General features: G+C 39.9%; 1 protein-coding gene across 6 annotated transcripts in view; it reads left to right on the top strand.

The window, feature by feature from the left end:
• Positions 1 to 20,918, top strand: part of Evi5 (ecotropic viral integration site 5) — a 223,570-nt gene extending 202,652 nt beyond the window's left edge. For 4 of the 6 annotated variants that reach the window (XM_008826836.3, XM_029560498.1, XM_008826834.3 and 1 more), the window contains one exon: positions 18,631 to 20,918. In XM_008826836.3, coding sequence (XP_008825058.1) covers positions 18,631 to 18,942 — 312 coding nt within the window. In that variant the 3' untranslated portion in view covers positions 18,943 to 20,918. Of the gene's footprint in view, positions 1 to 6,285; positions 6,296 to 18,630 lie in introns of all 6 variants that reach the window. The other 2 variants (XM_008826838.3, XM_017796542.2) reach the window with 2 other exon arrangements.
• The last annotated feature ends 5,094 nt before the right edge of the window (positions 20,919 to 26,012 follow it).

Here is a 26,012-nt window from a genome sequence, read left to right as displayed (position 1 = left end):
GCTCTAGAAAGAAACCCTTAACCATTAGCAGTCACTTCTCATTACCTTGTATCTTTCAAGCTGCTTTCCTTCATTCCTAGTCAACCACTGATCTCCTTTCTATCTCTGTAGTACTTTGCTGATACTGGATACATATATTAATGGAATCATATACTATGTGGTCTTCTGTAACTGGCTTCTTTCATTTAGCATAATATGTCTATATTATACTATGTGTCTCTATTTCTTTCTCCCTGGCTGGCCTGGGACTCATTATATAGGTATATAGGTCAGACAGCCTTAAACCCACCATACCCAGCCACATCATTCTTTTTTATTGTTTAATAATATTAAAACATGAATATACCACATTTTACCATTGACAGTTGATAGACATTTGGTTTATTTCCACCATTTGGCTATCATGAATAATGCCACTGTGAGCATTCACATACAAACTTTTTCAACCTTTGTTTGCATTTGAATATATACTTAATAGTAGACTTGTTGGGTCATATGGAAACTGTATTTACCAGCTGAAGAACTAACATACTGCTTTCCAAAGCCACTGTAATGTTTTTCTTCTCTACCAGGTATGTGTGAGGCTTCCAGTCTCTCCACATCCTTGCTAATATTTGGTACTGCCTGTATGGTGATGGCCATCTTAGTGAGTACTGGTACCTCACTGTGGTTCCAATGGGTATTCCTCTCTTGGCTTAAGGAAAGAGAGTATCTTCTCATAGGCCCATTGACCATTTATATTTAGGGAACTGTTTAGGTACTTTACCAATTTTGAAACCAGATTGTCTTTTTCATTATTGAGTTTTCAGAGTTCTTTATGTATCCTAAGTATACGCTATTATCAGATATATGTGTTCTGATTTTTAAATATATTCCTTCAGTATGTTTGTTAAAGTGGAGCAATTTCCTATATCACTAGAATGGTTTTCAGCCTTTTTTCTATGGAGCACACCAAGTACCTGACTTTCTAGACTGAACTATTATTTCTACAGGAAAAGAAAATGGGATTTAAAAGTCTTAGTCTTAGATGTGACACCAAAAGCAATAAAGAGCAGATTAGTTGAACATAAAAAATTTAAGACTAATACAGGAGTCCTATCCGGAGACCCATACTCTGCAGTCTCTTTTTCTCCACACTTTGGCCAGGTGTGGCCTTTTGTGTTCGTTTATGCTTCAAAGAACACCATCAGGAAAATGAAAAGACAGCTATAAGAATGGGAGATAAAACTTTAAGCCCTTGGGGTTGAGGAGATAGCTCAGTGGTTGACATACTTGCTGTGCAAGGGAAAGGACCTGAGTTTAGATCCCAGCACCTGTGTAAAAAGCCAAGCATGGTGGCACAATCCCAACTCTAAGGGGTGGGGATAGGAAGATTACAGGGGCTTGTTGGCCAGTCAGTCTAGCCAATTGGTGAGTTCCAGGTTTGGAAGATATCTAACTTTGACCTCTGGCCTCCACATGCTGTGCCTATGCATACCTGCGTACGCCTACATTTCCACACAAAATAATAATAATAAAAGTTTAACCGTTTGTCTGATAAGAAATTTGGCTCTAGAATATATTAAATACATGTTAACTAAATAAAAGATCTCAATAGACTGTTTTCCAAAATATGTCTACAAATGGCCAAACAAGGAAATCTGTCTAGTATTATTGACCATCAGAGGAATAAAAATCAGAACCACAGCAAGATACTAGTTCACACTAACCAGGAGCATATAAACAGGCAATAAATGTTGGGAATGCTGTGGAGAAATCTGAACTCTACAAAGCAGGTGGGAGTATAAAATGGTACAGACACTGGAAGATACTTCATATTCTTATCTGGCTAAACATATTGACCGTCCACCTAGCAATTACGCTTCTAGCTGTGTATCCAAGAGAACGGAAATGTCCACACCGAAATGTGTGTGTGAATATTCATACCATTATTCATATTGCTAGAAAGTAAAAACAGTTCCACTGTTGATCACCTGATGAATGAATAAATAGATACGGTATATTCATATGATGGGAAGGTATTAGGCAGCAAAAGAATGAAGTACAGATACATACTACAATCTAGATGATAAGTGCAAGAAATCAATCACAAAAGACCACATACCGTATGATAGCATTTCCATAAAAAGTCCAGAATAGATAAATCTATGGAGACAGCAGTAGCTCAGTGCTTACCTTGGGCTGAGGAGACAAGGAGTGGTAGCTGAGAGATACGTGGCTTCTTTATGGTTGATGAAAATATCTTAAGGTTGATTTTGATAATGGTTGCACAATTCTGTGGCTATACTAAAATCTGTTCAGTTATATGGGCTGTTGACTATATCTCAGTAATGCCCCCTCCCCCCCCCCCCCCTTCATTTTTGAGACAGATTTTCGCTATGTAGCCCAGGCTGGCCTCTGACTCAAAATTTTCCTCCCTCTACCTCCCAAGTGCTGAGATTATAGTACATGTGCCTCTTATTCCCTGCTGATTCAATAGCCATTTTTGTAATTTTATTTATTTTTATGTGTATGAGTGTTTTGCCTCCATATATGTAAGTGCCCACAGAGGACAGAAGAAGGCATCAGATCCTCTGGAACTGGGATTGCAGATGGCTGTTGGCCGCCATGTAGGTTCTGGGAGCCGAACCCAGGTGCTCTGTAAGAGCATCCAGTGCTCTTAATCACTGAACCATTATCTCTCCAGCCCCCCTGTAGCTGTTTTTGAAAAATTCATATTCTTTGTCTTCTAGAAATTTCCTAACATGGGTCCATTAATGTGAGTCCATCTTCTGAGAATGAATTCATAATCATATCAGGTATCTTGAGTGTTCTGGCACCTAGAAAATTTTAAGGTCACTATCACTGACCTACTAAATGAGATTAGCAATTGTAATATATCATATTCAGACTTGGCTCTTGATTTCCTGTTTTACCATTCCACATTCCAATTTATTTGTAAACATTTAGGTTATTTCTAAATACACAGTATGAGATTTTCCAGGTACATAGTTGACTCCGCAGCTGTATTAGTGTGGGCAAATTAATTATCCTCTGTACATCTCAATTATCTTGTAGAAATTAACTCTGGAATTAAATTCATGCCAGAAAGGCACTAAAGACAATGCTGGGGACCATAGTAAAGGCCAAGTAAGTGATCCTTTTGAGCTAACTATACCATAAATCAGTTACACATTACAATCACAGGTAGTGTTTTAAGTGATTAGGTAGAACTGATGACAGTACTCCTCTGCTCAGTGACTCCCTATAACTTTTATGGTAAAGTCCTTATTCTTCGGTGTACAGTGAGATTCTTTACAGGTTAACCCCTGCTTTTCTCAAATTTCATCTTACAACCTAGATCTAGCCATGCCAAACCACTTCTTGTTTCCCAACACATAATGATTCCCCGGCTTCTGGGCCTTTCACCATACCACCTGTGCCTGGACTTCCCCTCCCAGCCCCCATCCTTCAAGACTTGGCTCAGGCATCATTATCATCTTGTTCCATTCTTCAGCACACTCCCTTCTGGCCAGTGCCTGGCTTCTCCTGTGGATTTGCTGGACACTTATGTGGCATCCTGGAATCAGATGTTTGTGGCCTTTCTTTCAGACACTAACACTGATGGTGGGAGCCTGGGTTTGTTCATCTTCACCTTTCCAGCTAGTGCAGTGTGTGTCAGTACACGTTTGGTTAACTGGGCTGATAAAAGCCCATCATATAGCTCCAAAGAACAATTCCTCCTAACATAATTTAGTCCAGATAGAAAAGAAGAGCTCCATGAGGCATCTTGCTAACAGTTTTTGAAATGCTTCCACTGAAGGTTAAATCAAATGAAATGTGTGTGGTACTTTGATCTAGCTTTAAAAGTTCAGAGTGAAACAAGTGTGAAGTGATTTATTTCCTGTAATTGGTTATAAATTTACATAGGACCTCACATGTTCCTAGTCTCATCACCCTTGACATTATACTCCTGTCTAAATATTGTTAATGGTTTCAATTTTGTCAAGCTCTGTCAGCTGCCAAGAAGACATGGTAGCAATTTCATTGTGCTTGCCCACGAGGGCTGCATAGAGCTTCCTATGCACAATAGTCAGACTCTGTAGATGGCTCCCCTCTCCTAGTAAAGTGTACAGGATCAGTTTCTATGATTCCAGGCTTTCTGCCCTTTTCACCTGTGTTGGCACGTAGCTTTTTACTGCTTCTGAAAATGTGAATTAACTGCTGCATTTTATATATTTTACATAAAATCTATGTTTTATGTGTTTTAATGTCTTGCTTAAATTATACTGAAAATGTTTAAGCTACTTAAGTATTGTTTGAATGAAATGTCTCAGTATTTTAACTTCATCTAATTCTTAAGCTCTGAGTGTTAGAACTTTGGCTACGGTGATTCAGAAGTCATGACCTCCAGATGGCTACTTATATTGGTTTCCTGTTCTCGTTCTTTGGAAACCCTTTCGTTTAGGTTCTTGTTGCTCGTTTTAATCTTTGTCATATTTGCAATACAGATTTTTTAAGGAGCTGATAATTAAGAAAAGTTTAGATGTTGATGGTGCACATACCTGTAATCCCAGTACTTAGGAGATGGAGGCAGGAGGCTCAGGAGTTTAAGGTTTGGCCACACTGAAAAGAAGAGGAAAAAAGAGAAAGAGAAAAAGTTAGCATATAATTTCCCATTTACATTTATTTTAAATTCCGAAAAGTGGAAAAACTATTAAAAGTATTCTATAAAGAATCCAACAAAATTATTGACCAACTTGGATGGTGCTCAGGGCAGGAGGATAAAACCTTTAGAACTTCACAATCTTTATGATTACCAGCCATTACCTCTACCTTCCCATATGAAGTCTAACATATAGTTAATTTTTGATGTTATATATCACTTACAGAAATGGTATGTTCAGCTTAAAAATCCATCACTCTGTGTTTTACAAACATTGATTACAAAAATGCAAATGTGCACATGGAGCTTTGCAATCTGATCTGACTCAGTCTTGGAAACTTACTGCAACTGTTTTGCAGTTCGCTTGCTATCACATGACTCACTTCAATAGTTCAAACCCTGTCTAGTAGTGATCAAAGTTCATTTGGTTAGGAGTTTTTTTTTTTTGGTGTGTGGATGACTTTTTCCGCTTTGTTGTGGATTGATTGTCTTTCAAAATACCCAATGCAGTCCTTCCTCTCAGTCTTTTGAACCTCAGAACATGGTACTTGTCTGCACTGTGCAGTCTTCATTCACACACAGGAGAAAAGGTTTTAACTTGAAATAATATGCATCATTAACTGAAAAGTGTCTTGCAAATATATTTTTATTAATATCTTATTAATTTGATGAATTCCTCTGCCCAGAGGTGAAACTTGGAAAAGTATCATTTGTGTCTCTTTAAAATCAAGTATAAAAGTGAACCCTAAACTTTGTCAAGTTAGTGATATCCTGTAATGTCCCTAAGAGAAAGCAAACACAGAGAGAACATGTTATCTCCTCTGGCCCCATGGGCACTTGCCCAGGTGATCAAATTTTCTCAGCACAGATTTCTCTGTTACTTATTAATGCCTTATATGTAGGCGACAGACTGAAATTATGGCACTCTTTGTTTCACAAAAGAAATGTATCTTAACATGTAGTGGTTTAGGTAATACAGTAGATAGGTGGCACTTACTGACTGGAGTCTGGTGGAGCTTCAGAGAATCCATCTCTGCAGCTTCTTTCTGTTCAGCTCTAAAAGGTTAATGAGAATTTTACTGAAAGTTAGCTGTAATGGTTGCTAATAGTAGTTTTAAGTGTTTGAATTTTTACTATCATGCAGTTAGAAGCTACTGTTTCCTGTCAAAACCTGCATTCATCAGACTATGAACATGTCAGTTTCCTGTTTTCTTATTAACTATACATCATTTTCTGGGTGATTCTTTGTTGGTTATATAATATCTTATCACTTTCCTTTTCTAATTCCTAAATGGTTTGAGTACCAGCATTGTTTTAATGCTTGTAGAGAAATCCTAAATTCGAATCTTTCTTGTTATTAGTGTAGGGCTAAGATTTTTCATTTTGTTTTGTTTTGTTGAGATGATCTCTATGTAGCCCCGGCTGACCTCAAACTCAATATGTAAACCAGGCTGGCCTCCACCTCACAGCAATCCACCTGCCTCTGCTTCCTGAACACTGGGATGAAAGGCGTCCATGGCATAGATTTTGCTAGTTTTTTAAGTTGTAGTGAATATGTCAGATGTCTTAAATCTTAAATAGATTGTACATGTTTTTACTTTGTTCTGCTCTGTTTCTTAATGCATAACATGGTGAAGCAGTCTACACCAGGTAAGAACCAGTGCATTTAGGGGTCTGTGTCATTTTCATTGTTTGATTCCTCATATTTGCATCTACCATGTCAAAGGGTATATGAACAATCACACCAGGGCTTTGTCAAGAATCCTACCAGCTTCTCAGTATTTTCATCAACATATGTGTGCCTTCTCTTACCAGATCAGATGCTAAATACTACAGCTGATTTTAAAACCATCCTTACAATCCAAGGAGTAATAGAAAAGATGTATATGTTCAGTAAGCAATTATTCCATGTTTTTCCAGAGTGCTTGCTTTAAATATTTGAAGCTTCAGCTTCAAATCATGTGATTTGAAAAACCTGTCTATAAATGTATTCTCCATCATTTATGTTAAATATAGTAGCAGTGAAAATATGTATGCCCATAGATTTATTTTAAATATCTCAAAAATGATTCATAAAAAGCTAATATTTTATAAAGTATCAGAACCAGCATGATAGCATATGCCTTTAATCCCAGCACTCAAAAGGCAGAAGCAAGTGGATCTCTCTGAGTTTGAGGCCAGCCAGGGCTATATAGTGAGACCCTCCCTCAAATTAATATCAGAATAATATTGGAAAGCAAAAAATAAATACTTTGGCCAGGCGTTGTGGCACACGCCTTTGATCCCAGCACTTGGGAGGCAGAAGCAGGCGGATCGCTGTGAGTTCAAGGCCACCCTGGTCTACATAGTGAGTTCCAGGACAGCTGGGGCTACAGAGAGACCCTGTCTCAAAAAGACCAAAAAATAAATAAGGTAGATGATAGATAGATAGATAGATAGATAGATAGATAGATAGATAGATAAATGTAACTGGCTATGTGGTACAGTGTTTGTAATCCCTGTTGTTTTTAAGGTAGGAGCAGGAGGATGGCAAATTTGAGGCCAGCCTGGACAATTCAGTGAGACTCTGTCTCAAAATAAAGTAAAAGGAGTATTGGAGCTATAACTTAGTGGTAGAGTACTTAGACAGCATGCACAAGGTCCTGGATTAAATCTCCTATAACACAGTGAATGAGGGAGTGTGTGAATTAATGAATCAAGCTTTTGGGTTTTGTTTGAGATAGGATCTTATTGTATTGTCCATAATGGCTACAAACTCCTGAGCTCAAGCAGTCCTCAGCTTCCCGTTCCAGAGTACCTGGGATTACAGGCATGTGCCACTGCACCTGGCTCGGAAGCCGAGTTTTGTTGGTAATTTTGTTAGTTGGATTGCATAGGGCAGTAGCTTTTCTGGTTAGTCTGTTTTATTACTCTCAGGAATCTAGTTGCAACTCAATTTTAAATCACATTTGAGTGTATATGTTTTAATGTATTGTATATATATGTGTTTGTGTAGTTCTCTCCGTGTGTGAACACACGTGTTTATGTAGTTCTCTTCCTCTGTGTGTGTATGTTTATGTGTGTTTTTATGTACTTCCCTTCCTGTGAGTGTGTGTGTGTGTGTGTGTGTGTGCGTGTGTGTGTTTATGTACTTCTCTTCCTCTATGTGTGTTTGTGTAGTTCTCTTCATGTATGTCTGCGTGTGTGTGTTTGTATATGTGTATGTGTGTGTTTGTATAGTTCCCTTTGTGTATGTGTGTAGTTCTCTTCTTATACCATGTGGGTTCTGGGGATCAAACTCGGATCATAAGACTTGCCAGAAAGCACCTTTACCTGCTCAGCAATCTCACTGGTCTGTATTTGAGTCTTTTATTATTGTACCACAACCAAGCATTTGAAATTCAGGAACTCAAAATGTACAATGGAAATCAATATATTTTAGATTTATACCCTACCTCATTCCTCCAAAGATTTTTGAGACAATTGGCATAAATGCACATAACAATAATAAACTAAGTGAAATTGCTGGTGCTTGACTTTCACTTACAAAAATGCCAGGGTCAGGCAGGGCATGATGGCGCATGCCTTTAATGTTAGCACCCAAAAATGTATGCATTATCAAAGTGGACCCCATATTTGTTACCAAAGTAAAAAATGTCTCTCATAGGTCCACATGAAGAGAAAAGTAACATGTACTGACAGGAGAGTGTTAGCTAGTGGCCTACATCTTGCATCTGAGTATATCCACGGGTTCAGGGGAGAGTGCTAGTGGAGGGGTGAATGGCAGTGTGCTTCCACAGTCTTATGTGGACATTATTCCTCAGACTTTTATTTAATAGATGTTTTATCGGTATATGCCCCATACAAAAAATACACATTCTAGCCCGGCGTGGTAGCTCACGCCTTTAGTCCCAGTACTCAGGAAGCAGAGGCAGGCGGATCTCTTGAGATTAAGGCCAGCCTGGTCTACATAGTGAGTTCCAGGCCAGCTGGAGCTATAGTAAGACCCTGTTTCAAAAAGAAAAAAAGAAAATGCACATTCTAAGTGTCCATCCTGAATTATCGTAGAAGTGCTCATTGCACTACTACAGATACAGAAGTCGTGTATTAGCAGCATTCCAGAAACCTTTCCTCACTCCCCCACTCTTCTCCCTTAGCTGCTCACTGTCTAGACTTCTGACATCACAAATGTGGTTGGTTGGCCTGGTTTTTGAGCCTTGTTTTTCAATCTTATGGGATGAAGTGTTTGGGGTTTGTCTGGAGATTGAGAGTGCTATGCCGCCTAGCGGCAGTCTGTCTGCTCATTATTGTTTTACTCTGTGGTAGCCCTGCATTGTGTGAACATGCCATTGTTTATTCATTCTGTTTCTAAACTTTTGGGTTAGCCAGGTACAGTGGCTCACATATTGTGCCAGCACTTGGGAAGCTGAGAAAGAAGGATAACAAGTTCAAGACTAGTCTGTGCTACAGAGTAAGACTTTATCTCAAAAAAGGGGCAAGGGGAAGCTTAGTGATTATGTTTGTTTTGGATTGCTATGAATAAAACTGTTTTATAAATTTTAGGTGCATTATACTTATTTCTGTTGATGTATCTGGGGGTGAGATTGCTTGATGACTTACAATTTATTGTTCAAATCAGTACACTTTTGAAATTGATAGGGCACTATTAATAACTTCGCTGTGATAACAGGCACAAGCCTGGTCTGTCCTAAACAAGATGAACTACATGGTTTTCTACATACAAGGATCCTGATGAACCAGCCTGTGCTGGATAGTTTTAGTGTCAACTTGACACACCTGGGTTGAGGGAACCTCAGTTGGGGAATTGCCTCATTTGGACTTGGCCTGTGGCCATGTCTATGGGGTATCTTCTTGATTGTTGAGTGATATGGGGGGACCCAGCCCACTGTGGGTGATGCCACCCCTGGGCAGGTGGGACTGTATTGCATAAGAAAGCAGGCTGAACAGGGACCAGAGGAGCAAGCCTCTTCCTTACCAGAGGAGTAAGCAGTGTTTCTCTATGGCCTGTGCTCCAGCTCCTGCCTCCAAGTTCCTACCCTGAGTTCCATCCTTGGGCTCCCTGATGGACTGTGACCCAGGAGATGTGAGCCAAATAAACCCTTTCCTTCCCAAGTTGGTATTGGTCAGAGTATTTTGTCACAGCAATGGAGAGACAAACTAGAACACAGCCTCAGAGTGTTTATACCAGTTCAGCTTCCACTGGTACTATAGCCCACATCTTTACTAAAATGACTGGATAACTGAAAATTCAGTGGGGTTTTTGTTGTTGTTTTGTCAGACTAGGCGTCAAACCCAGAGCCCGATATGTGCCAGACAAGTGCTGTAACACTGACCTACAACTCCAACCCACTTTTATTTATTTAATGATACAAAGAATTGAATCCAAACCCTTGTGTATGTTAAACAAGTGCTCTACCACAGAACTATATTCCCAGTATGGCTTTTACTTTTCATTTTGAGACAGGGTATTACTGAATTTCTCAGGCTAGTCTTGAATTTGTGATCCTCCTGCCTCCGCTTCCTGAGTGGCTGGGATTGCAGGCCTGTGCCACCAGCTTAGCTCAATGTTGTATTTTTTAAGAGTGTGTGTGGTACATGTATATGTGCACATGTGGGTATGGATTTGTGTGCATTTCTGGAGGCCAGAGGTCAATATCAGCTGTCTTTTCTATCACTCTGTACTTTATTTTCCCCTTACTGGAACCTGGAGTTCACCAGTTCCATTGGAACTGATTCCTGGAGACAGGAATTAGCCTGTCTCCACCCTCTGCCTGTGTTAGGATTACAGACACACTTCAGCACATTAGAACTCAGAGCCACATGCTTGTACAGCAAGCACTTTATCCACTGAACCATCTCCTTAGCCTCTCAGTGTTATATTTTGTATTTAAAGCATGAGATATGCCAGGCATTGTGGCACACACCTTATAAAAATCTCAACATTTGGGAAGAGGACAAAGGTGATCAAGAGTTCAAGGTCAACTCCAGCTACTGTTATAGTCAGCTAAAGGACTATGAATTTGCTTTGACCACCAGCCTGACAAATATTAAGGCAAAAGCTCTCTTGCAAAATTTAAGAATCTTATTGTTACAAACAGATTGGAAAATGATTTGCCAGTATCTAGTAAAACATAGATATTCTTTATAGCCCACCTGTTACACTCTTGATTAAATAGAGAGATAAGTGCTTATGTTCTCCAAATGGTGTGTTACAGAATTGTCACAGCAACATAGTACATAGTAGGCTGGGAACAACTGAATTAGCATTAGCAGTGGAATGAGAAATGAAGATGTATTCCCATGCATAGTACTGTGACACACTAAAAACACTAGTGTACCTAATGCCATCATTAATGAATCTCACAGTCATAGTAGGTATCAGGAGCCAGTGACAAGCAAGTGTATACCACAAGATCCTTTATCTTTACAAGAGCAAGCAAATATCTTCTGGTGATGGGTGTCACAGTGTTCTTTGGAGGGATGCATAATAATCCCTAGAAAAAAGATGTGTGAGAGCCTTCTAGAGATCTTGGTCTGGATGTTGGTATGCATGTGACTCAGTATCATCTGGTCATTTAGTCTTTGCACTTTACTATATTTTATCTATTTTTAAAAGGGAGGCTGGGGGGCTGGAGAAATGGCTCAGTGGTTGCTCTTACAAAGGACCCAGGTTTGGTTCCCAGCACCCACATGGCAGCTAGCTAACAACCATTCATAACTACAGTTCTAAGGGATCTGGGGCTCTCTTCTAGCCTTCTTGGGCATTGCATGCATGTGGTGCATATATATATATATGAAAAATTCTCATACAGATGAAATAAATCAAAAAAAAATTTTAAAGGGAGGCTGAACAAAGTTTTGAAACATAACCTCAGAATTTCCTGAGGTAGTTTTGCCATTAGAACATTTTGAACATAGAAAAATGCCACAAAACATAACTTTTAGTCAGTCAGTTTTATCTTGGGAGATTGAGGTTTTCAGGAAACTTGAGTGGAAGTACAGAGCATTCCCACGTACCCCTCAGTGCTTCCTCCAGTGCAGATGGCCACAGTTTATGATGGGGCTCTGTGGTCTCTGTGTACTCTGCTTCACATTCTGTTTCTATAGATGTATGATATGCCATGTGTCCAGCATTGCAGTGGGATACAGTTCCCTGTATCCCATCTCTTCATCCCTGCTCCCACCGTCTGTGTGATTTTGCCTCTTCCAAGATGGTCATGTAGCTGTAATCATACCATGTGGCCTTTCTGACAAGCTTCTTTCACTTAGCAGGATTGTGTTTGGGGTTGCTGCACATCACCCCCCTAACCCCAGCACCTTAGCACCCTGAATTAATCTGACATTCTTCAGACCTGCCATGCCCTCTGACCTCTGGTTTTTGGTTTTTTTTTTTTCGATCTTTTTGAGACAGGGTCTCCCTGTAGCCCCAGCTATCCTGGAACTCACTATGTAGACCAGGCTGGCCTCAAACTCACAGATCCGCCTGCCTCTGCCTCCTGAGTGTTGGGATTAAAGGCATGCGCCACCACGCCCAGCGACCTCTGTATTTTAAGCACATGTGTATGACAGTGGGTGATGCTCTGTAATCAGAAACATCATTGGTACTGACACATTCAGAGAGGCATGGGAGCTTTCTCAGAGTCTTGGAAAGGGCTTTTTAGAGAGATATATTTCATTTATATGTGTATGTATATATTAAACCTTAAATTTCTAGAGATGTAGCCTGTGTAAAACTGGAGCACATTTCTAGTAAACTTCCCTGTTTAATGAAAGAGCTTGGATCGGAATGAAATAGCTGGCTGAGAAGTGGAGCCAATATCTGGTGAGCTGCTCGTGGTCTTATTAAACTGTCCAGGCTGATCTTGAACTCACTCTATAGCCCAGTCTTTCATTTTGTGAACCTCTCACCTTAGCCTACAGAATAACTGAGATTGAGATTATAGGTCTGTGCCACCAAATCCAGTTTTGCTTTTGTGTTTGTTTACTTGTTTGTTTGTTTGTTTTAGACAGGGTCTCACTATGTAGTCCTATCTGGCCTGGAACTTTGCTATGTAGAACAGGCTGGCCTTGAACCCATAGAGAGCCTCATGCCTCTGCTGCCAAGTACTGGGATTAAAGGCATTCATCACCACATCTAGCTTGCTTTTTTTTTGCTTACTATGTATCCCAGACTGGCCTAGAATTAGTTATCCTGTTGCATGCTGGGATTACAGGTGTGTATCACCATGCCTGGTCTTAGTAATTTTTAATTCATGAATTTTGATACAGAATTAGCCTAAAATTCTTAATTAGACCAGAGGATTTTTTTTAAAAGCAAAATAGCACTGTATTGCCACCAATTCTGAATTGACTTGTCTCTTATTATAATTAAATGACCCCCAAGCCCACCACATCCACATTTCTCTTTCAATTGGCTATTGTGTTGTTATTCTATATAAGGCCTGTGGTACAGTCCATGCCTGTAGTTCTGACACTTGGGAGATGAGATGAGGGGGCAAGGTTGATATTTCAAGACCAACCTGGACTACATACCAAGACGCCATCTCAGAATGATCATGGTGGTGGTGGTGGTGATGATGATGATGATGGTGATAATGATGATATAACCAGACACACTGGCCCATACCCATAATCCCAGCACTCAGGAGGGTGAAGCAGGAGAATCTTGTATTTGAAAACAGACTAGAATCTGTAGCAAGACCCTAGTGAAACAAAAAAAAAAACAAACAAAAAAACTTCAGCCTGGCATTGTGGTGGACGCCTTTAGTCCATGCACTTGGGAGGCAGAGGAAGGGGGGTCTCTGTGAGTTGGAGGCCAGCTGGGGCTACAGGGAGACTCCATGTCTCAAAAAGACCAAAAAAAAAAGAAAGGAAAGAAAGAAAGAAAGAAAGAAAGAAAGAAAGAAAGAAAGAAAGAAAGAAAGAAAGAAAGAAAGAAAGAAAGAAAGAAAGAAAGAGAAAACTTCCAGCTAAACAGGCCAAAGTTATTATTTAGGGGGTCTGGAGAGTTGGCTCAGAGGTTAGGAGCACTGGCTGCTCTTGTAGAGGACCCAGGTTTGATTCCCAGCACCCACATGTTGACTGACAACCATCCATAACTCCAGTTCCAGGGGATCCAATGCCCTCTTCTGACCTCCACAGGCATTGCATGGCATGAGTGCACTTACATACATGCAGGCAATATACTCATACACATAAAAATAATAAATTAAATTATTTAGAAGTCTTTTGGGGACTGAATTATAGCTTAGTGGTAGGATCTATGCAAGGCTCAGTAGTCCCATCTTTGGTACAAAAAAATAGTAATGGTTTTTCATTTATTTCCAAATAATGAGTTGGAAGGGCATTGTACTATATTGAAACAAAGTCACCAGAATTTGATGATTGTTTCATCAAATATAACTGAGTGGTGGATTAAAAATATTACATCATAGAAAGTCTAAAGTTTGGGAGCTGAAGAGGTGCCTCAGATTTGGTTCCCAGTACCCACATGGCAGCTAACAACTGTCTATAACTTCAGTTCCAGAGGATCTGATGTCTTCTCCTGGCCTCCAAGGGCACTGTATATATAGGTGCACTTACATACATGCAGGCAATACATTCATACACATAAAAACAGATAAAAATAAATAAAAGCCTGAAACTTGCTGGACATGGTAGCACATACCTTTAATCCCAACACTTTGGAGGCATAGACTGGTGAATCTCAGAGTTCAAGGTTCAGAGTTCATAGGAAATTCTAAGCCAGCAGAGGCTATAGGGAGATCCGTTCTCAAAAAACAAAAAATTCTTAAGACTGGTGGAATCCTTGTGCTGGATTTTATCCTTCTGGCTATATGTCTTAAAGGATTAACAAACAAAGTAGCTCTGCAGATCTGTGTGTTCAGAAGTACTCATGGCTATTTAGATGAAGAAAGGAACTTTTCCAGCAAGAAGATTGCATTCCTAAATGAGATACAACCCAACCTTTAGGAGACAGGAAGAAACTTTTGCAAGTATGCTAGTAAGTGAAAAAGGAGACTGTAAAGCAATATGTATAGTGACTGGTCTTTCTGAAAAGTAAGTAAGGTTAGAGAATTATCTTGAAAGATATGCCAAAATGTAAATGATTATCTCAGGATTATGGACTATAGAACTGCTTTTTTTTCTAAATTGTCTATAGCTGATTTGTTGTTTATATAGTAAGTATCTAGTAAGGCTAAACATACAACGCAGACCACCCTGACAGTTGTCTGTGTTCTCCCCAATAGTCTTTCATCTTTGTTACCTTTTTTCCTGCTTCTCTTAGACTATCACTTCTCTGGTAATATTTGACTGATAGCAAGGCCTTCATCACAAGGTGATCTAGCTGAGATCTTTTGGGTGTCTCAAAATTCTCTTTAGAAAGAGTTCCTCTATCATTTGAGTCCTGGTGCTTCTATTTCCGTGGTTAATCCCCCACACACACCTCTTTCTCCCCCCTCCCACCCCACCCCCCAGTGAATCTCAGAAGTACTTTAAAGCATACTAGGAGCTTAAAAACCTATGTCTAATTTTACCTACAAACATATTTTTTGTTCAATGAAGACAGTGAGCTTCCAAATAGTTTGTTAAATCATGTATGTGCACTTTTTAAGACAAAGAAAGCCAGATGTTGGTGGCATAAGTGTGTTAATCTCAGAAACTGAATGACTGAGGCAGAAGGGTCACAAGTTCAAAACCAACAACATAGTTTTCATAATTTTTTTTGATCCCCTGATTAACTCAAAAGACAGGTTAGCAAAATAAATAAACAAAAAACATTCCATGGGCAGTAGTGCTTAAGGTGTGTGTCTGACTCCATGTAGACATGTACTCTTGAACCCTTTCTATGTCCTCAAAGGAGAAGGTTGTCAAAAAGGTTTCATTTAAACATAGTGCTCCTGGGCCTACTTCCACGTGTTAAGTTGGCCCAGAATAGCCTGACTGTGCAACTGGGAAGATGGCCATTTGGGTACCAAACATGGCAAAGCACACACTCATTGCTCAGACGAGTTTAAATCCTAACACTGAGTTCCTTCTCAGCCAGATCAGTTCCTTATTGGGTCAGCCCCATTTGGTTTGAGTAGAAGTTTGGCCACAATGATCCATCTCTTTCTGTTTTGGGTACTCAGGATCAAACCCAAGACTTCATCACAGTAGGCAAGCATTCTACCACCTACACCTCCAGAACTCCACAGTAATTCTCAAACTTTAATATGTCAGACTCTCCTGAGATGTTTATAAGGGAAAAAAGAATTCCAGGATTTCACTCTCAGGATTTAAATTTCTAAGATCTGGAGAGGGAGTCTCCTTTTCTAAGAAATAACCCCAGTTCTAATGCAGATAATCAATAGATTATAATTAATGTATAGCAATCTAACTTTGCTATTCATAAAACCTTAAAGGTTTTGTTGTCTATTTGAGAGAAATAAGGATGGGAAGATTAGTGGTCTTTTAAATATACTTAGCTCCTGAAAGTCTGGTAATAAGGATTAGCAATACAGTGTTTACTCCAGTAATGTCAGAACACAGTGAGTGTATACTCACTCCAATGATGTCAGAACACCAGAAGCCCCATGCTGCAGAATGCCCAGTGCTGGTCTTCCAGCCAAGCCCCTCAGAGGATAAGGTTTCCCAGAGGACATGCCCATATTTAGCCCCTTCCAAATCATACTCAGTACCTTGGAATTTTAAGGAATAGCTTCAGTTTTTCAAGGTAATACTTGCCTTTCCCTTTTTCTTCCACCAAAAAAAATTCCTCTAGCTTGTTACATTAGCAGTCCTCAGAGAGGCATTAAGCATCTCCCTTGATTTTAAGGAAATGATCTCTTAACCTATAGTTAATGTTCTATAGTTACGTCACCTGATACAGACTGCAGTGTTTTAATTGCAGTGAATTTTGTTAGAATAATGGAAAGCCACAGCTTCCCAAACAATTGAGAAGTTGTGGTTCTTCTGCTACATTCATCCTCTGTAACAGCCAGGAAGACACATGTTCCATAGTGTTTCTTCAAAAGGGCCTAAGGAAGAAAAGAGAAAGGAAGAGATTAACTGACTGAATTGAACACTCGGAGCTATAAATCTTGTGTTGCAATATGGTGATAGGATGTTGCATCAGTGCGTGGCCGTTGTGATAATGCACTGGGCATCAGCCTTAAGGAGGTTGCTGTGGTGTTCTGTGCTTTTTCCTGAAGATTCAGCTCCAAGTTTAGGTTCCATCTCTTACACTCTTGGGAAATGTATGCATTACATCAGTCTCACTGTCCCTCAATATAACTTTCTTTTTCTTAGTGTTGGGCAGGGACATTTCTTTATAGTTAAAGTTGAAGGTCTGCGTAGGCCAGACACCACTGTACCCGCGTGGCAGCCCTCATTTCCTGTTGTCACATGCAAGCAGGGAATTGCTGAGGTTTCTTCACTTCTTCTTGGAAGTCTGTCAGGAAAACTGGGAGGTGGCAGGCAAGGCTGTAATGGCTTTTCTTTCAGACCGTTAGTTTTGAAAGTGTTTGTAATATTTCCTGCATATTTCACATTGCCTTTATCTCAAGATTTGAAAGATAGCAACAGGATAAAGGTTGATAGCAATGATGAGACTGGGAGAGGGGTGGATCTTCAAATGGTCTCTAATCCTTGGGCTATTTGGTAGCTAATTGTTTTTTCCTGTTTTTTAAATCCTGTTTGTTGTAGGAGGGCAATGTCATGATACATTGAACAAATGAAAAAGTATCAAATTAACTTTATATTTACAATGTAAATTTCCAAGGACAGGTTTTATGTCTTAATTGTATGTTAGTGGAAGTGATGGTATCCATGGTGGGGGTCGGGGGACTTGAGGGGATTTAAGCAAAGCAGCAGCAAGATGAAATCACCTTTAACTCTGAGAAAAGTGCTTTTAGAGAATGTAGTTTAGGTTTAGATGTGATAACAATTTCCCAACACTGAACTTAAGATTTAGTTAGACTTGACCTGACCAAGTATACATAGCATTTGCCTTCTCAGCCCTCCCCACATGAGGATCTGGCCCTGGTAAACTCCAGGGAGAGAGGAACAGAGGTCTGTTTGCTAAAGAAGAAAAAGAAGCCAAAGAGCTAACCCCAGCAAGAGGAGTCACTCTTCCCAAGGAGGAGCAGAGGGAAAAGGCAGCGTTGCACATGACTGACATTCCTGCCCTAAATGTGTTAGTGTGTGGTGGCCTTTGGAGTAGTAGAAAAAGCAATTTTTTGAGACAGTCTCATATATTCAAGGCTGGCCTCAAAGTTGCTATTTAACTGAGGATGACCTTGAACTGATCCTCCTGCCTCCACTTCCCAGTGCTGGAATTATATGGGTATACCACCAAGCCCGTTTTATGCAGTGCTGGGGATTGAACTCAGAGCTTCATGTATACTGGGGAGGCACTCAACCAACTGAGCTATATTCCCAGCCCCAAGGCTCAAAATTTTAATGATTTGTAATCATTTGCATAATTGGGGTGATATTCTTTAAAGATGGCATATATAATGAAGCATGGCCTTTAAGTTCTCCTAGAAATACAGCTAATGTATTTATAGATAAACTGACAGGATGTCTATGATTTATCTCAGAGCAGTCCAGGGACAAGAAGAGTGTAATATATAATATAGCCAACTGTCTATGAGGTACGTGTTGAATCAGGTGATGGACATGTGGAGTTTATCATGTTCTCTTCAGCACAGTAAAGGGTTAACTGAAGCTCAGCTATTAGTTGTATAACCTTAGCAGCTTCCTCTACCCTGGTCTCTAATTCCTAATCTGTAGACAGGATTGCTGTTAGATTCAGTTAGATAAATTATGTGTCCAGTATATGACATGTCGAAGACCCTCAAGAATTGGTAGTTATGTCTATAAGTAAAAAAAAGATAAGACATTTTCTTCCTTGAACATGAAATACTTGGTTTTCTATGGGATAGTTGTGTGTGTTGCCTCCATTTGAATCTATCAGTTAACCTGGATTTTGTTTCTAACAGCTCAGGTGCCTAAAAGGCCAGAGGAGCTTCTCCGGCCAACCACCTTTTGATGGAATTCACATTGTCAACCATTTAATAGGAGATGATGAATCGTTCCATTCATCTGATGAAGATTTTATAGATAGTTCCTTGCAGGAAAGTGGCATTGGTTTTCCTTTGCACAGAAAATCTGGCCCAATGTCTTTGGACCCCACTGTGGCAGATGGTAGTGAGAGCGATGCAGAAGATGGTGTTCTGGAAACCCAGGGGAATGATCAAGAAGTTCCAAAGCAGCGGCCCCCACAAAGAGAGTCGTATTCAACCACTGTCTGACCATCACTGTGACCACCTGTGGAGGTCTTTGTGTGATCAGTGTCACATGAGTAGAGACTGGGGACTTCCTCTTTCCGATGTACATATGCCTATATGTGTTTTACAGTCTTACCTGCCTTTTTATCTTTGCCAACTCTTCACCACTCAATTTCCCTTGCCACTGTAGACTGGAGGATGACTAACGGGCATCATAGGATTCTAACAGTATTACAGAATATTAAGTTTTTCTTACTTAGAAAATATATCTATATCTAAATGTGGGAACCATTTTGAAGTTAAAACTATGGGAAATTGGTTTTTCTTCAGACAAAACTGTTCTTGTGCAATATTTTATGCTCATTGAACAAATAGTGCATTTGTGTTTATCAGTTTGTTTCCAAGGTAACTATCTATAGACATTTGACCAAAACATGTATGTGATTTACCTTGTGTTTTAAGGATTTTTTTTCCTTCACTAAAATTGCAGTTCGACTAGTGGACCACAGAGGTTCTCAGATACAACTTTTTCTGTATAATTTTATAAACATATTGTCTGTTCTGAGAGTTATAAGTTTTGTTTTCATTTCTAATTTTTATATGTATAATGCTTCCATGTGTTAGAATAGTAGGTTAACTAAAGATATATATTTGTACATATTTATAAATTTGAATCACCCAATGTTGGACATCATTTTATGAAGAGCATACATGTTGAAAAATGTCTGCTTTCAGCATTATAACAGAACTTCTGTAAATAATAGGTTAAAAGAAGACTAAAATACGAATCAGACACTAATATTTTAACAGCTTTAGTGGTTTGCTTAGCACTCGGCACTACATATTCATAACTAGAGCTGTTCAAAACACTATTGGTAGGGCCTTTGCTTTGTGTGTATGTGGCTAACAAATTTTTTATGATTAAAGAGGTTATGGCACATATTACTTAGTGCTGATATTCTGCTTCATATAATTTAAACACTGTGCTAAGACCCAAGATGCACAAGCGATATATCTGAAAAACATCTATGAGTATTATATTTAAATTCTCTAGTTTCTAATCAGCAGATAAAGCCATAAGAATCCTTTCCTCCTAATTCTTCCTTTTGTATTATTTAGACTTTTTCTCTAGAAAGCTGAATGCCAGGCATTGGTAAGTTGGGAGAGGCACCCAAGTTACCTGTGGAAAGACCGCAGGAATGTGTTGACTGGATACTTCCTGCCCTCAGTTTATTAGCAGCCTATGAAAAGAGCCACAGTGGGAAGAGGAGAGTAGGAATCATTGTGTACGGAAGTACATTTTTGCACAGAATGTTGCATATATAAAGAAAAAAACTTTTATGAATGGCATAGAAGAGACAAGTTATTTTCTTGCTAAAACTAGATGTAAAGCCTTATGCTGCATTGTGGACTGGTCTTCGTCAGCAAGGCTGTCATAGCTGTTTTCTCATCTGACAAACAAAATTGAAAACATGCCTTCTATGTCCATAATACCAGTTAAATTCTAGTGGTTAATTTACCTGTGATCACAAGCTCGTAACTTAGCAGAGCTGAGGTACCAATGCGATCTCGCTCCAAAGCTTTTGAAAAGGTCTAGCTGGTGAATTTCTTCAATTCACTTTTCTCTGGCAATACTGTAGAAATAAATTTCATTTGAATCTGTTTCCTGAGTGTCATATGTAGACATGAATATATGAGTATCAACAGTCAGGCTGCTCTATTAGAATTGACCAGCACTCCTAGAGTCCCAGGTTCCTGTGGGATGCTCCTTGGGGGTTCTGTATTGTCCATCAGGAGGCTATCAGTGCCCAGGTGAATCCCTAGGTTCATGCCCCAGTATCATCACCACCACTCCCCAAAATAAAGGAAGAAAGGAAGGAAACAAAAGAAATGCTTAGAGCATTTCCGAAGGCTTAGGTGTTAAAGAATCATGATAATTAAGCCTTAATTTATTGAAGCCCTTGTAATTTGTGCAATGGAAAAAAAAAAAAAAAAAACCCTAAAAATAAAAAAATTCATTAAAGGGCTTTGGTTTTAAAAAATCATGATAATTAAGCCTTAATTTTTTGAAGCCCTTGTAATTTGGGCAATGGGAAAAAAAAAAAAAAAAAACCCTAAAACTAGAAACATTCATTCAAGGTCTTTGAGTCAAGCCAGGTTCAGTACATACCTACAGTCCAGCTATTCTATAGGAAGCTGAGGCAGGAAGATCACGTGAGTACTGGACTAGCCTGGGAAACACAGTACGATCTTGTCTTTTTTAAATTCACATAGATCATAGGAAGGATTTGCAATCTCCCTGGCATTTAGGGCGCAGTAGGATTCTGTGCCCTGATGTGGCTCCAGTCATTCAAATTTACTGTATTTTGTTCAATACTTGGAGGCGCTTAGCTGTGTTTTATTGATGGATTTTATTTCATCTGGTATTTTTGTGTCTTGCAAATGTTGCTCACACTCAAAGTTGAAGGATAGTCTGGGGAAGGTAAACAGAATGACTCACAATGGAAAAACTTGTTCCCTTGGGATAACTACCTTCCAAGTATCCTTACCACCCTGGGTGACATGCTAAAAGGAGAGGCTGTGAGTAATTCCAATAAAGTAGAAATTGCCTTGAGATGAAGGAACAGAGACCTTAGCATCAAGGAAGCATTTCGATAGACTTATTTTTTTCCTGTACTGGGGAGCGACCTCAGGGCCTTATACACACTAGGCAAGCTCTCTAGCACCAAGCTACACCTCCAGCCTGACTTCTTCAAAATTAACCCATCACTTTTCTTTTTGGAAAACAAGGTCAAAGATAATTTTATACAATTTCTACTCTGGTTTTTGGTATTTGGGTTTTTGTTGTTTTTGTTTGTTTGAGCCAGGCAGCAGACACTCAGTATTTGCTGACTAACTGAGATACCAAGTTCCATCTAACTGGCTAGTTACATTGAACGAAAATCTTGTGCAGCCCTGAACATGATGCAGCTTGTTACTTTCCAGGCAGTGCCTTTGACTGAAAATAACGTCCAGACCTTTTGAAGTATATTATTCCTGGCATCCTAAGAAGTCATTTGGTTTCTCGTTCACCATTTGCATAATGCACTGTAGTAGTTGAATGAAAGAAATAAATATATCAATTATGTTTCGGAAAGCTTTTCATGGCCAGCTTGGTTATTGTATAGTACCACACATTGACAGCTAACATTTATGAAATCAGTGATTTACTTATTAAAGCAATGAGTTTAACTTGGGAGTTTTTGCTGTTCTACATTAGCAAACAATAAATTTTTTAATCATTTTAATTCTGAAATTAAAACTTCTGGTTAAAAGTAATAGGATGAATGGTATTTATAATCCAAGTTTTTACATGATATCCAATGATCTCCAAAGAAGAAATGACACAATACATTCTAGATGCGAAGTTATAATGTATTTCAATTTACTGTTGGAATTTTTTATTGTAACACTGTATGATAACCTGAAATGTTTACTTGTGCCTTTGCTTTAAATAATTAAAGTTTTCCATTTTTTAACAATGTTTCCATACCTTATTCCACTTAAAAGATAAATGGGCATTAAATACTCTTGAAGAGCATTTGGCCTGATAGAGGATTCACACTGGCAAGGTTTGTGCCTGTCTGTGCAGGCACTCGGTCCTCTGGTCTGTCTGTGCAGGCACTCGGTCCTCTGGTCTGTCTGTGCAGGCACTCGAGAGATGGCTCTTGTAGACAGCCCGGGTTCTATTCCCAGCACCCACATGGCAGCTACAAACCATCCTTAACTCCAGTTCCAGGGAAATCCGAAGTCCTCTTCTGAACTCTGCAGCATTGCATGACACAGGTACACTCACATACATGCAGGCAGTACACTCATACATATAAAATAAAAATTATATTTTTTAAAATATGAGTGGCAATATTTTCATTTCAATTGTAGTTTAGGTTATTAAACTCATAGTCAACTAATTCAATAATTGCACTCAAGTGATTTAGGTCTGCACATGGAGGCTATTATAAGAGGAGATTTGGGGCTTTTGCAGCATTATCAGAATGTTAGTACCTTTTCAGAAGCAGAAATCCACTGTTCTGGCACTTGCTGAAAGTGCATGAACCATAAGAGGCTAGTTATAATGCAGCTTTCCCCACCTTGGTACTGTTAGCATCGGGTCCAGTCTTTGTTGGAAGACTGTCCTCCACATTGGCAGATGTCTGCAGCATCCCTAGGTCCTACCCACTAGATGCCAGTAGTGCCCGTATCTTCAACTGAGACAACTCTAAATGTCTCAAGACATTGTCACATGCCACCAATAGGGTGGGGAAAGAATGAAACTCACCCACAGTGGAGTAGCACTTAGAAATTTAAAGTAGATGAAAAAAGTCATTAGAGCCAAGCAAGAATGTATACACCTATCGAAGACTGCACAAATTGGACTCTGTTTCTAGTAGTGAGTGAAAAAAATAAAAATGTGGACTGGAGAGATGGCTCAGTGGTTAAGAGCACTAACTGTTCTCACTAACTGTTCTTACAGAGGACCCAGGTTCAATTCCCAGAACCCACATGGCAGCTAACAACCATCTGTAACTTCATTTCCAGGGGAATCTGCAGCCCTCTTATGACCTCCGCAGCATTGCATGACACGGGTGCACTGACACATGTGGAGGCAATATTCTCATACACATAAAATAAAAATTTTTTAAATATGTAAAAGTAAAATGTAAATCACACAGGTATCACTTCTTGTCTGCTAGGATGACTAGGAAGTGAAAATTTGGGGCTGGAGAGATGGCTCAGTGGTTAAGAACACTGGCTGCTTTTACAGAGGATCTGGGTTTGGTTCCCAGCACCCACATGGCCGCTAACAATTGTCTTTAACTCCAGTTCTAGGGGATTGACACCCTGTTCTGACCTCTGCGGGCATTGCCTGACATGGGTGCACTTACATTCAGGCGATACACTCATACACATAAGATAAAAATGTTTTTTAAATGAAAATAATAGCTGAGTATGGAGGTGTGCACCTGTCCCAGCACTTGGGATGCTGAGACAGAAGGATTGCTTGAGGAAGTTTGAGACTAGCTTGGGTAACTTAGCCAAACCCCATCTCAAAAAAAAAAGGAAGGGAGGGAGGGAGGGAGGGACAGAGGGATGGAGGGAAGGAGGGAGGGAGAAAGGTAGGTAAATGTAGCATTACTGTTATCCAGCAAGTCTAGATAAATAGAGCAGGAACTCAGATACGTGTACATTAATGTTCCTAACAACATTCACAAGGTGACAGTAATGTGTGTCCAACAGCTAAATGGGGAGGGGGGATCATAATACATACAAGGGAACATTAGTCATAATGAAGTTCTGAAATATGATGCAATAAGGGATGGACATTAAAAGCAAGGGAAGTGAAGTAACCAGATAGAACGGGTCCACTTAGATGAGATGCCTAGCATAAGCAACTTCATACAGACAATAGACATTTACTGGGGGATGGACTTGGGGGAGGCGGTTTTTGTCTAATGGCTAAAATTTGCAGTTTAGAATGATTTTTTTAAAAAGTTCTGGAAGTAGATAATGGTAATGCTTATAGAATAATGAATGTACCTGTTATGGTTTGGATGTGGAAACCCCATGCCCCGTGCCAAGCTCCTGTGTTTGAACACTTGGACCCTCAATAATGGTGCTGTTTGGAGAGGTTGTGGAACCTTTAGGAAGTGAGGCCTTCGTGGAGGAAGCAGGGAGGCATGACTTGAGGATTATAGCCAGTTTTCCTTCTAGCCAGACCTCTCTACATCTGAATCCACTGAAATGTGAGTAGTCAGCAGCACGTGCTCCTACTGCCATGCACTCCACCACACCTTCCTGCCATAATGGACTAAACTTGCTCAACTGGTGAGTTCAATGAATTCTACTCCCTAAATTTTAGGTCAGGTGTTTTGATCACAGCAATGTAAAAGTAATGAAAATAGATGCTGGTACCAAGAAGTAGGGTCCTTACAGTGAAAACCCTGATCTTGTGTTTCTCAGGTCTTTGGGAATGGTTTGCAGGAGGAATGTAGAAGAGATTGGAGCTGCAGACTAGAAAAGCCCTAGAATGCTTATAAGAAGGGCCAAATGAGCAGTTCTTGTGGGAATACAGAAGACCAGAATGCAGGCAGAAAGGCAGACAGGAACAGCCAGGCTTGTGAGGTTTTAGAGGGGAGCAGAGACTATCAGGAACTGAGTTAGGGGCCATTCATGTTCCATTTTCTAGCCAAAAATCTTGCTATATTCTGCCCCGTCCTGAAATATGAGTGAAGCTGAATTTAATATTTTTTAATTTAAAGACTAAATTGTCAGAGGAAATGTCAGGACAGCATAGCATTCAGGCTGTGGCATGGTTACTGCTCACTCCTTTTAGCCAGAGAGACGAGAGAAGACCGTGTAGTAGAAAGGTGTGAAAAAGTGCACAGTTTGGTGAGAAAAGGAATGTGAACCTGATTAAAGTTGTAGGCAAGATGAGTGTGAGCAAAGTGGCTATAAGTATTAAGATTAGATCCTTTAAAGACAAAGCATGGACGCACTGGGACAATAGAAACAGAGTCTTCAGGGCAAGACCCCAGCCACTGAAGTCATGAGAGTGCAACAATGCAAACCCATTTCTAAAACTTCATTTAGAGAGAGAATGTTTGAGAAGAGTGCCCTGCTCCAACATGGACACCCAGGGAAACATTTTCCCTGGTTCAGCAGCACAGGTAATCAGAGGCCACTGCAGCCACTGCCTACGGGGACCAAGTTGCATCTCAAGCTGTCAGCAGAGCTTATCCACATAGTGCTGCTTTTGTAGGTATGTCAATGTAAGAGTGATGGAGTCGTGGAGGCTTGTGTCAAGGTTCCAGGAAACAGCCTGTGAGGCCAGGCAGTGTGTATCAGGGAAGGCCCTGCAGAGGCTCTAAGAGGCTGATTTGTGAAGTTGTTAAAGTGAAGTGGAGATACCAGGATGACAGAGCATGGAACATCTGCCAAGAAGAGCTGGGAGCACCAAGAGAAAGGCCACAGTACTACAGGTCACAGGACTGTGGTGTGAGGGCTCCCTAAGCTGTCAGAACCCAGATGATGCCACCAGAAGCCCCAGCTGCTAG

Source organism: Nannospalax galili, unplaced genomic scaffold, assembly GCF_000622305.1.
Source record: "Nannospalax galili isolate Female #2095 unplaced genomic scaffold, S.galili_v1.0 scaffold451, whole genome shotgun sequence".
NCBI lineage: Eukaryota > Metazoa > Chordata > Mammalia > Rodentia > Spalacidae > Nannospalax > Nannospalax galili.
This window is presented reverse-complemented; position numbering and strand designations above follow the sequence as displayed.